This window comes from Engystomops pustulosus, chromosome 4, assembly GCF_040894005.1.
Source record: "Engystomops pustulosus chromosome 4, aEngPut4.maternal, whole genome shotgun sequence".
NCBI classification, from domain to species: domain Eukaryota; kingdom Metazoa; phylum Chordata; class Amphibia; order Anura; family Leptodactylidae; genus Engystomops; species Engystomops pustulosus.
In genome coordinates this window covers 4,742,145-4,754,582 of record NC_092414.1, presented here as the reverse complement: position 1 = coordinate 4,754,582, position 12,438 = coordinate 4,742,145, and the positions used below count along the sequence as shown (strand labels likewise).

At 56.5% G+C, this 12,438-nt stretch overlaps 1 protein-coding gene across 6 annotated transcripts in view; it reads left to right on the top strand.

Moving 5' to 3' along the window:
- ATP6V0A4 (ATPase H+ transporting V0 subunit a4) overlaps positions 1 to 11,372 on the top strand; it is a 41,900-nt gene extending 30,528 nt beyond the window's left edge. For all 6 annotated transcript variants that reach the window (XM_072144841.1, XM_072144840.1, XM_072144838.1 and 3 more), the window contains 12 exons: positions 1,532 to 1,744; positions 1,834 to 1,984; positions 2,390 to 2,529; positions 2,612 to 2,769; positions 2,856 to 2,949; positions 3,025 to 3,143; positions 3,794 to 4,010; positions 6,194 to 6,301; positions 7,059 to 7,190; positions 9,279 to 9,396; positions 10,892 to 11,063; positions 11,202 to 11,372. In XM_072144841.1, the coding sequence (XP_072000942.1) occupies positions 1,532 to 1,744; positions 1,834 to 1,984; positions 2,390 to 2,529; positions 2,612 to 2,769; positions 2,856 to 2,949; positions 3,025 to 3,143; positions 3,794 to 4,010; positions 6,194 to 6,301; positions 7,059 to 7,190; positions 9,279 to 9,396; positions 10,892 to 11,063; positions 11,202 to 11,295 (1,716 nt within the window). In that variant the 3' untranslated portion in view covers positions 11,296 to 11,372. The remainder of the gene's footprint in view (positions 1 to 1,531; positions 1,745 to 1,833; positions 1,985 to 2,389; positions 2,530 to 2,611; positions 2,770 to 2,855; positions 2,950 to 3,024; positions 3,144 to 3,793; positions 4,011 to 6,193; positions 6,302 to 7,058; positions 7,191 to 9,278; positions 9,397 to 10,891; positions 11,064 to 11,201) is intronic.
- Positions 11,373 to 12,438: the final 1,066 nt, after the last annotated feature.

The window sequence follows — 12,438 nt, the reverse complement described above, 5'->3', positions numbered from 1 at the left end:
AGCCAGTGTTATGTATTGTCCCTGGAGAGATGTGTAATCAGACCTCACACTGCTGTGCTCTGTGCTCTCTGCAGATAGTGTTATGTATTGTCCCTGGAGAGATGTGTAATCAGACCTCACACTGCTGTGCTCTGTGCTCTCTGCAGCCAGTGTTATGTACTGTCCCTGGAGAGATGTGTAATCAGACCTCACACTGCTGTGCTCTGTGCCCTCTGCAGCCAGTGTTATGTACTGTCCCTGGAGAGATGTGTAATCAGACCTCACACTGCTGTGCTCTGTGCTCTCTGCAGCCAGTGTTATGTATTGTCCCTGGAGAGATGTGTAATCAGACCTCACACTGCTGTGCTCTGTGCTCTCTGCAGCCAGTGTTATGTATTATCCCTGGAGAGATGTGTAATCAGACCTCACACTGCTGTGCTCTGTGCTCTCTGCAGCCAGTGTTATGTATTGTCCCTGGGGAGATGTGTAATCAGACCTCACACTGCTGTGCTCTGTGCTCTCTGCAGCCAGTGTTATGTATTGTCCCTGGAGAGATGTGTAATCAGACCTCACACTGCTGTGCTCTGTGCTCTCTGCAGCCAGTGTTATGTACTGTCCCTGGAGAGATGTGTAATCAGACCTCACACTGCTGTGCTCTGTGCTCTCTGCAGTCAGTGTTATGTATAGTCCCTGGAGAGATGTGTAATCAGACCTCACACTGCTGTGCTCTGTGCTCTCTGCAGCCAGTGTTATGTACTGTCCCTGGAGAGATGTGTAATCAGACCTCACACTGCTGTGCTCTGTGCTCTCTGCAGCCAGTGTTATGTATTGTCCCTGGAGAGATGTGTAATCAGACCTCACACTGCTGTGCTCTGTGCTCTCTGCAGCCAGTGTTATGTATTGTCCCTGGGGAGATGTGTAATCAGACCTCACACTGCTGTGCTCTGTGCTCTCTGCAGCCAGTGTTATGTATTGTCCCTGGAGAGATGTGTAATCAGACCTCACACTGCTGTGCTCTGTGCTCTCTGCAGCCAGTGTTAGGTATTGTCCCTGGAGAGATGTGTAATCAGACCTCACACTGCTGTGCTCTGTGCTCTCTGCAGATAGTGTTATGTATTGTCCCTGGAGAGATGTGTAATCAGACCTCACACTGCTGTGCTCTGTGCTCTCTGCAGCCAGTGTTATGTACTGTCCCTGGAGAGATGTGTAATCAGACCTCACACTGCTGTGCTCTGTGCTCTCTGCAGCCAGTGTTATGTATTGTCCCTGGAGAGATGTGTAATCAGACCTCACACTGCTGTGCTCTGTGCTCTCTGCAGCCAGTGTTATGTATTGTCCCTGGAGAGATGTGTAATCAGACCTCACACTGCTGTGCTCTGTGCTCTCTGCAGCCAGTGTTATGTATTGTCCCTGGAGAGATGTGTAATCAGACCTCACACTGCTGTGCTCTGTGCTCTCTGCAGCCAGTGTTATGTATTGTCCCTGGGGAGATGTGTAATCAGACCTCACACTGCTGTGCTCTGTGCTCTGATGGTTTTGCTGTTACTCTCAGGTGATCACACAGACAGAGTCTCACCGTCAGCGCGTGCTGCTGGAGGCGGCTCAGAATCTTCCCTCCTGGATGATAAAGGTGAAGAAGATGAAGGCCGTGTACCATGTGCTGAACCTGTGCAACATCGATGTCACGCAGCAGTGTGTGATCGCCGAGATCTGGTGCCCGGTGGACGACAAGGAGCGGATCAAGCGTGCGCTGCAGCGGGGGATGGTGAGTGCAGGCGGCAGAGGGGCCCTAAACCCCTGAGGGGCCCGGATCCCCCGTGATACCAGATAACAGCAGCATCTCTCACCCTGCAGGAGCGCAGCGGCTCCATCATCGCCCCCATCCTGACCGACATCCCAACCAAGATGGAGCCGCCCACCTTCAACCGGACCAACAAGTTCACTTCCGGCTTCCAGAACATCATCGACGCCTACGGAGTGGGGAACTACCGGGAGATGAACCCAAGTAAGTGTCTCCCCACCAGAACCGGGCTGGTAACTCCTCCCTCTGAGGGCAGGCAGGGCTGGTGGATGGTAGTAGTACCTCAGCCCGGACCAGTACCGGTTCTGCTGCATCAGCCGCATGCTATCTCCAGACAGAGAGTCCAGGTCTAAAAATCCAGAACTCCAGACTGGACCTGTATGAATAAACTTCCCCCATGTCTGGAATGTTCTGAGGGAGAAGCCGATTTGCCTGCCACACCTCAGGAAAGTTACATGCATCTCATTATAATTACGATTAATACACAATGGGGACAGTGACTCTTAAAGGGGTGAGCCTGCCTTAAAGGTGGCATGGAGTGCAGATTGTAGTAAGGAGCAGTCCATGGGGACGTTACACATGACCCTGACCCCTCCACGTCTTCTCCAGCCCCTTACACCATCGTCACCTTCCCCTTCCTCTTCGCGGTGATGTTCGGGGATTGCGGACACGGCGCCGTCATGTTGGGCTTCGCGGCCTGGATGCTCCTGAACGAGAAGACGCTACTGACGTCCAAGTCTGACAATGAGGTGAGAGGAGAGGGCCCGTGTATCTCCCTGGGGCCCTGAATGACCCCCCTGACCTCTGCTGACCTTTCCTCTCCCACCGCAGATCTGGAACACGTTCTTCGGGGGGCGCTACCTCATCTTCCTGATGGGAATCTTCTCCATCTACACCGGATTCATCTACAACGACTGCTTCTCCAAGTCATTCAACATCTTCGGCTCCTCCTGGAGGGTCCGGCCCATGTTCACCCAGGGTGACTGGAAGTATGTGCCCCCCGTCCTGGCATTTGGGGGGGTTCTGTGATTGGATACATTGTAGACATCTCCTGATACGTCTCGTTTCCTCTCAGTGATGAGTTACTGCACCAGGGAGTGGACCTGCAGCTCAATCCCACCGTCCCCGGGGTCTACTCCGGGAATCCCTATCCGTTTGGGATCGACCCGGTGAGTGTCCCGCGCTCCTGCCCTGTTCCTGAGAGTCTGAGGGATCAGACCCCAATAATTTCCTCTTTCCCCCAGATCTGGAACATCGCCAAGAACAAGCTGACCTTCCTGAACTCCTACAAGATGAAGATGTCCGTGGTGCTGGGGATCACACAGATGGTGTTTGGGGTCATCCTCGGCCTCATCAACCACATGTAAGTGCAGGGAGGATTATAGATCTATAGGATCTCTATGGATGGGATCTATCAGATCTTTATGGGATCTATAGGATCTGAGATAGGGATGGGATCTATAGGATCTATATGGTTGGGATCAACAGGATCTCTGTGTGACGGGATCTATAGGATCTCTATTGGATGGAATCTATATGATCTGTATGGGATGGGATCTATCAGATCTTTATGGGATCTATAGGATCTGAGATAGGGATGGGATCTATAGGATCTCTATGGTTGGGATCTATCAGATCTTTATGGGATCTATAGGATCTGAGATAGGGTTGGGATCTATGGGATCTGTGTGAGGGGATCTGTAGGATCTGTATGGGATGGGATCTATGGGATCTGTGTGAGGGGATCTGTAGGATCTGTATGGGATGGGATCTATGGGATCTGTGTGAGGGGATCTGTAGGATCTTCATGGGATCTATGGGATCTGTGTGAGGGGATCTGTAGGATCTGTTTGGGATGGGATCTATAGGATCTTTATTGGATGGGATCTATAGGATCTGAGATAGGGTTGGGATCTATGGGATCTGTGTGAGGGGATCTGTAGGATCTGTATGGGATCTATGGGATCTGTGTGAGGGGATCTGTAGGATTCCTTATTTCTTTCTGTCCCCCAGAAATTTCCGGCGACACATTAACATCATCCTGCAGTTTATCCCGGAGATGATCTTCATCCTGTGTCTCTTCGGTTACTTGGTCTTCATGATCATCTTCAAGTGGTGCGTGTACAATGCGTCCAACTCCCAGGAGGCCCCCAGCATCCTCATCCACTTCATCAACATGTTCCTGTTCAACTACAACGACCCGACCAATGGTCCACTCTACCAGCACCAGGTAACGCTCCAGCAGCACAGGGGGTAATGCCATAGAGCAGCAGAGGGGGTAATGCTATAGAGCAGCAGAGGGGGTAATGCTATAGAGCAGCACAGGGGGTAATGCTACGGAGCAGGGGAGGTAATGCTACGGGGCAGAGGGGGTAATGCTATAGAGCAGCAGAGGGGGTAATGCTATAGAGCAGCACAGGGGGTAATGCTACGGAGCAGGGGAGGTAATGCTACGGGGCAGAGGGGGTAATGCTATAGAGCAGCAGAGGGGGTAATGCTGTGGGGCAGAGGGGGTAATGCTGTGGGGCAGAGGGGGTAATGCTACGGGGCAGAGGGGGTAATGCTACGGGGCACAGGGGGTAATGCTACGGGGCACAGGGGGTAATGCTACGGGGCACAGGGGGTAATGCTACGGGGCACAGGGGGTAATGCTACGGGGCAGAGGGGGTAATGCTACGGGGCACAGGGGGTAATGCTACGGGGCAGAGGGGGTAATGCTACGGAGCAGGGGAGGTAATGCTACCGGGCAGAGGGGGTAATGCTACGGAGCAGGGGAGGTAATGCTACGGGGCAGAGGGGGTAATGCTACGGGGCAGAGGGGGTAATGCTACGGGGCAGAGGGGGTAATGCTACGGGGCAGAGGGGGTAATGCTACGGGGCAGAGGGGGTAATGCTACGGGGCAGAGGGGGTAATGCTACGGGGCACAGGGGGTAATGCTACGGAGCAGAGGGGGTAATGCTACGGGGCAGAGGGGGTAATGCTACGGAGCAGGGGAGGTAATGCTACCGGGCAGAGGGGGTAATGCTACGGGGCAGAGGGGGTAATGCTACGGGGCAGAGGGGGTAATGCTACGGAGCAGAGGGGGTAATGCTACGGGGCACAGGGGGTAATGCTACGGGGCAGAGGGGGTAATGCTACGGGGCACAGGGGAGGTAATGCTACGGGGCAGAGGGGGTAATGCTACGGGGCAGAAGGGGTAATGCTACGGGGCACAGGGGGTAATGCTACGGAGCAGGGGAGGTAATGCTACGGAGCAGAGGAGGTAATGCTACGGGGCAGAGGGGGTAATGCTACGGAGCAGGGGAGGTAATGCTACGGGGCAGAGGGGGTAATGCTACGGAGCAGAGGGGGTAATGCTACGGAGCAGAGGGGGTAATGCTACGGAGCAGAGGGGGTAATGCTACGGAGCAGGGGAGGTAATGCTACGGAGCAGAGGGGGTAATGCTACGGGGCAGAGGGGGTAATGCTACGGGGCAGAGGGGGTAATGCTACGGGGCAGAGGGGGTAATGCTACGGGGCAGAGGGGGTAATGCTACGGGGCAGAGGGGGTAATGCAACGGGGCAGAGGAGGTAAAGCTACGGAGCAGGGGAGATAATGCTACGGGGCAGAGGGGGTAATGCTACGGGGCAGAGGGGGTAATGCTACGGGGCAGAGGGGGTAATGCTACGGAGCAGAGGGGGTAATGCTACGGAGCAGAGGGGGTAATGCTACGGAGCAGAGGGGGTAATGCTACGGGGCAGAGGGGGTAATGCAACGGGGCAGAGGGGGTAATGCAACGGGGCAGAGGGGGTAATGCAACGGGGCAGAGGGGGTAATGCAACGGGGCAGAGGGGGTAATGCAACGGGACAGAGGGGGTAATGCTACGGGGCAGAGGGGGTAATGCAACGGGGCAGAGGGGGTAATGCAACGGGGCAGAGGGGGTAATGCAACGGGGCAGAGGGGGTAATGCAACGGGGCAGAGGGGGTAATGCTACGGGGCAGAGGGGGTAATGCAACGGGGCAGAGGGGGTAATGCTACGGGGCAGAGGGGGTAATGCAACGGGGCAGAGGGGGTAATGCAACGGGGCAGAGGGGGTAATGCAACGGGGCAGAGGGGGTAATGCAACGGGGCAGAGGGGGTAATGCCAGGGGGCAGAGGGGAATAATGCTATAGAGGAGGGGAATAATGCTACGTAGCAGGGGGGTAATTCTGTAGATCAGAAGGGTAATATTACAGAGTGGAGCTGTAGTACCAGTCCTTGCAGGCAGGTGGCAGCAGAGTTCTGGCACTTGAACCATTATTGTGCATGCAGTGTAACGTCACCTTGTGTCCAGCAGAGGGCGGCCTCTCACCCCTGATCCCTGGAGTTACTCTTTAACCCCTGCAGCGCCTCTTCCCTGCTGATAATGATGTTGTGTCTCTGGTTGTAGAAAGAAGTGCAGAGTTTCCTGGTGATCTTCGCTCTCATCGCCGTCCCCTGGATGTTACTGATCAAACCCTTCATCCTGCGAGCGCGGCACCTCAAGGCACAGCGCATGGTATGTGGGGGTCCGGTGCATCATGGTGTGTGGGGGTCCGGTGCATCATGGTATGTGGGGCCCGATGCATCATGGTATGTGGGGCCCGATGCATCATGGTATGTGGGGCCCGATGCATCATGGTATGTGGGGCCCGATGCATCATGGTATGTGGGGCCCGATGCATCATGGTATGTGGGGCCCGATGCATCATGGTATGTGGGGCCCGATGCATCATGGTATGTGGGGCCCGATGCATCATGGTATGTGGGGCCCGATGCATCATGGTATGTGGGGCCCGATGCATCATGGTATGTGGGGCCCGATGCATCATGGTATGTGGGGGTGCGGTGCATCATGGTATGTGGGGGTGCGGTGCACCATGGTATGTGGGGCCCGATGCATCATGGTATGTGGGGCCCGATGCAGCATGGTATGTGGGGCCCGATGCATCATGGTATGTGGGGCCCGATGCATCATGGTATGTGGGGGTGCGGTGCATCATGGTATGTGGGGGTGCGGTGCATCATGGTATGTGGGGCCCGATGCATCATGGTATGTGGGGGTCTGGTGCATCATGGTATGTGGGGGTTTGATGGACGGTCTGTGGGGGTCCGGGGCATCATGGTATGTGGTGGTCCGGTGCAGGGTGGATTTTCAGACCCTGTATAAAGAGATCATGTTTATGGCGCCTCCTGCTGATTGGATTTATAGTTAGTATCTAAAGTGGCTGATACCAGGGAGCAGTAGATTGACCTTCTCACCTGTGTCTCTGCAGCTGCACTCATCTTCCTTGCCTGAAGAACACATCGAGATCACAGACGTGGAAAACGCACAATCCAATCACTCCAAAAAGGAGGAGAAGAAGGAGGAGCACGGACATGGAGGACACGGAGACCACGATGGAGAAGTAAGGAAACCTGCTCCTCGGGGGCGGGGCCATGTGCAGATTATCCAATGACAAAAACTGTATTATACCACAAAGAGCTGTAGTACCAGTCCTAGCAGGCAGGGGGCGGCAGAGCTGTAGTACCAGTCCTGGCAGGCAGGGGGCGGCACAGCTGTAGTACCAGTCCTAGCAGGCAGGGGGCAGCAGAGCTGTAGTACCAGTCCTAGCAGGCAGGGGGCAGCAGAGCTGTAGTACCAGTCCTGGCAGGCAGGGGGCAGCAGAGCTGTAGTACCACTCCTAGCAGGCAGGGGGCGGCAGAGCTGTAGTACCAGTCCTGGCAGGCAGGGGGCGGCACAGCTGTAGTACCAGTCCTGGCAGGCAGGGGGCGGCAGAGCTGTAGTACCAGTCCTAGCAGGCAGGGGGCGGCAGAGCTGTAGTACCAGTCCTGGCAGGCAGGGGGCAGCAGAGCTGTAGTACCAGTCCTGGCAGGCAGGGGGCGGCAGAGCTGTAGTACCAGTCCTGGCAGGCAGGGGGCGGCACAGCTGTAGTACCAGTCCTGGCAGGCAGGGGGCAGCAGAGCTGTAGTACCACTCCTAGCAGGCAGGGGGCGGCAGAGCTGTAGTACCAGTCCTGGCAGGCAGGGGACGGCAGAGCTGTAGTACCAGTCCTGGCAGGCAGGGGGCGGCAGAGCTGTAGTACCAGTCCTAGCAGGCAGGGGGCGGCAGAGCTGTAGTACCAGTCCTAGCAGGCAGGGGGCGGCAGAGCTGTAGTACCAGTCCTGGCAGGCAGGGGGCAGCAGAGCTGTAGTACCAGTCCTGGCAGGCAGGGGGCGGCACAGCTGTAGTACCAGTCCTGGCAGGCAGGGGGCAGCAGAGCTGTAGTACCAGTCCTGGCAGGCAGGGGGCAGCAGAGCTGTAGTACCAGTCCTAGCAGGCAGGGGGCGGCAGAGCTGTAGTACCAGTCCTGGCAGGCAGGGGGCAGCAGAGCTGTAGTACCAGTCCTGGCAGGCAGGGGGCGGCAGAGCTGTAGTACCAGTCCTGGCAGGCAGGGGGCAGCAGAGCTGTAGTACCAGTCCTGGCAGGCAGGGGGCGGCAGAGCTGTAGTACCAGTCCTGGCAGGCAGGGGGCGGCACAGCTGTAGTACCAGTCCTGGCAGGCAGGGGGCAGCAGAGCTGTAGTACCAGTCCTGGCAGGCAGGGGGCAGCAGAGCTGTAGTACCAGTCCTAGCAGGCAGGGGGCGGCAGAGCTGTAGTACCAGTCCTGGCAGGCAGGGGGCAGCAGAGCTGTAGTACCAGTCCTGGCAGGCAGGGGGCGGCAGAGCTGTAGTACCAGTCCTGGCAGGCAGGGGGCAGCAGAGCTGTAGTACCAGTCCTAGCAGGCAGGGGGCGGCAGAGCTGTAGTACCAGTCCTGGCAGGCAGGGGGCAGCAGAGCTGTAGTACCAGTCCTGGCAGGCAGGGGGCGGCAGAGCTGTAGTACCAGTCCTGGCAGGCAGGGGGCGGCACAGCTGTAGTACCAGTCCTGGCAGGCAGGGGGCAGCAGAGCTGTAGTACCAGTCCTGGCAGGCAGGAGGCGGCAGAGCTGTAGTACCAGTCCTGGCAGGCAGGGGGCAGCAGAGCTGTAGTACCAGTCCTGGCAGGCAGGGGGCAGCAGAGCTGTAGTACCAGACCTAGCAGACAGGGGGCAGCAGAGCTGTAGTACCAGACCTAGCAGGCAGGAGGCAGCAGAGCTGTAGTACCAGTCCTAGCAGGCAGGGGGCAGCAGAGCTGTAGTACCATTCCTTGCAGGCAGGGGGCAGCAGAGCTGTAGTACCAGTCCTAGCAGGCAGGGGGCAGCAGAGCTGTAGTACCAGTCCTAGCAGGCAGGGGGCGGCAGAGCTGTAGTACCAGTCCTAGCAGACAGGGGGCAGCAGAGCTGGTACATGTGCAGTTCTAGTGCTGTAGATGCCTCCGGAGCTCCTGCCGCCTCTGTGCCGCCCCTTTAAGAAGGTGTCATGGTGTTAGCGGAGGTCGTGAGAAGTGATTACGGGTGAAATCCAAGGAGCCGCTGAATAATAAGATTGTAATTGCACAATATTCGGAGTCTCCTTCTCATGTTCCTCCCTCTTTGCAGTTTGATTTTGGGGACATCTTTGTGCACCAGGCGATCCACACCATCGAGTACTGCCTGGGCTGCATCTCTAACACCGCCTCCTACCTGCGCCTCTGGGCCCTGAGCCTGGCACATGCACGTAAGGACCTTCCCCCTGTGTGTTACATGTCATCCCTGCTCCTCTGGGGCGTGTCCCAACCCCTGTGTGTTACATGTCATCCGTGCTCCTCTGGGGCGTGTCCCAACCCCTGTGTGTTACATGTCATCCGTGCTCCTCTGGGGCGTGTCCCTCCCCCTGTGTGTTATGTCATCCCTGCTCCTCTGGGGCGTGTCCCTCCCCCTGTGTGTTATGTCATCCCTGCTCCTCTGGGTCGTGTCCCAACCCCTGTGTGTTACATGTCATCCCTGCTCCTCTGGGGCGTGTCCCTCCTGTGTGTTACATGTCATCCCTGCTCCTCTGGGGCGTGTCCCTCCTGTGTGTTATATGTCATCCCTGCTCCTCTGGGGCATGTCCCTCCTGTGTGTTATATGTCATCCCTGCTCCTCTGGGGAGTGTCCCTCCTGTGTGTTATGTCATCCCTGTTCCTCTGGGGCGTGTCCTAACCCCTGTGTGTTACATTTCATCCCTGCTCCTCTGGGGCGTGTCCCTCCTGTGTGTTACATGTCATCCCTGCTCCTCTGGGGCGTGTCCCTCCTGTGTGTTATATGTCATCCCTGCTCCTCTGGGGCATGTCCCTCCTGTGTGTTATATGTCATCCCTGCTCCTCTGGGGAGTGTCCCTCCTGTGTGTTATATGTCATCCCTGCTCCTCTGGGGAGTGTCCCTCCTGTGTGTTATATGTCATCCCTGTTCCTCTGGGGCGTGTCCCAACCCCTGTGTGTTACATGTCATCCCTGCTCCTCTGGGGCGTGTCCCTCCCCCTGTGTGTTACATGTCATCCCTGCTCCTCTGGGGCGTGTCCCTCCCCCTGTGTGTTACATGTCATCCCTGCTCCTCTGGGGCGTGTCCCTCCTGTGTGTTATATGTCATCCCTGCTCCTCTGGGGAGTGTCCCTCCTGTGTGTTATATGTCATCCCTGCTCCTCTGGGGAGTGTCCCTCCTGTGTGTTATATGTCATCCCTGCTCCTCTGGGGAGTGTCCCTCCTGTGTGTTATATGTCATCCCTGCTCCTCTGGGGCGTGTCCCAACCCCTGTGTGTTACATGTCATCCCTGCTCCTCTGGGGCGTGTCCCTCCCCCTGTGTGTTACATGTCATCCCTGCTCCTCTGGGGCGTGTCCCTCCCCCTGTGTGTTACATGTCATCCCTGCTCCTCTGAGGCGTGTCCCAACCCCTGTGTGTTACATGTCATCCCTGCTCTTCTGAAGCGTGTCCCAACCCCTGTGTGTTATATATCATCCCTGCTCCTCTGAGGCGTGTCCCAACCCTTGTGTGTTATATGTCATCCGTGCTCCTCTGGGGCGTGTCCCAACCACTGTGTGTTACATGTCATCCCTGCTCCTCTGGGGCGTGTCCCAACCCCTGTGTGTTACATGTCATCCCTGCTCCTCTGGGGCGTGTCCCAACCCCTGTGTGTTACATGTCATCCCTTCTCATTGGCTACTGCACTGACCCGCCTTGTGTTCCTCCCCTGCAGAGCTCTCTGAGGTCCTGTGGTCCATGGTGATGCACATCGGCCTCTCCAGCGCCGGTTGGGGCGGGCTCATTGGTGTTTTTATCATTTTCGCCGTCTTTGCGGTCCTCACAATCGCCATCTTGTTGGTTATGGAGGGTCTCTCCGCCTTCCTGCACGCTCTGCGTCTCCACTGGTGAGTGCGATGCGATGGGTTACCCCAGATTTATCATGGACCTCCATAAAGTCTCCTCGGGGGCGGGGCTTGTATTCCTCATGGGACGGACACACGATAACAATGACTACAGAACCTTTCCTTGTGTTCCCTCCTCAGGGTGGAGTTCCAGAACAAGTTCTACTCCGGGACGGGTCACATGTTCAGCCCGTTCTCCTTCCAGCGCATCCTGGACGGGACAACGGATGAATAGAAGATCCCCGAGTGAGACGCTGCCGAAAAATCATCCAGAAATCCTCCACGTTGTATAATAAAACATCAGCATTTTTATTGAGTTGTTTTTTCTGACCCAAAATTATCCTAAGGGGGAGGAGCACAAGCTAAGCATAAATTATGTAGCAGATTCATAAGTGCAGCTCTGGATGTGACTGGAGCACAGCGGAGGTTATGGAGCACAGCGGAGGTTATTGAGTGCAGCTCTGGATGTGACTGGAGCACAGCAGAGGATATAGAGTGCAGCTCTGGATGTGACTGGAGCACAGCAGAGGATATAGAGTGCAGCTCTGGATGTGACTGGAGCACAGCAGAGGATATAGAGTGCAGCTCTGGATGTGACTGGTGCACAGCAGAGGATACAGAGTGCAGCTCTGGATGTGACTGGAGCACAGCAGAGGTTACAGAGTGCAGCTCTGGATGTGACTGGTGCACAGCAGAGGATATAGAGTGCAGCTCTGGATGTGACTGGTGCACAGCAGAGGATACAGAGTGCAGCTCTGGATGTGACTGGAGCACAGCAGAGGTTACAGAGTGCAGCTCTGGATGTGACTGGAGCACAGCGGAGGATATAGAGTGCAGCTCTGGATGTGATTGGAGCACAGCAGAGGTTATTGAGTGCAGCTCTGGATGTGACTGGAGCACAGCGTATAGCGTATACACACATACATCTAACAATATATAGGGACTTACTTGCTGTGCAGTGAGGTAGGTCGGTTGGGAGGCTGTGGCATGGTGCTGGTGGGCCTATGCGGATGGAGTGGGCGGAGCCGGCTATGCAGCCGCTGTTGGAGCAGTTAGGGCGGTCAGCGGCAAATGAAGTGGGCGGGGCTGAGTGGCCTCCAATGAAGAGGCGGAGTCAGGTGACCGCAGATAAGGTGAGCGGACAGGGACAAAAGGACGGCACAGGGGCCCCTATTCCTGTACCAGGGTGGCCCCAGCACACAGGAGGGCGGGAGAAAACAGCATCTATATATATCCTCTTGTCTGTTCATCCCGGGCCCCTGTGCCCCCCGGGCCCCGTAGCAGCCGGAGCTGTTACCCCCCTGATATAGAGCGCAGCTCTGGAGGTGGTGGCAGTGTGTCAGTGAATGCTGTCAGACAATGCACTTCCTGTGACCTC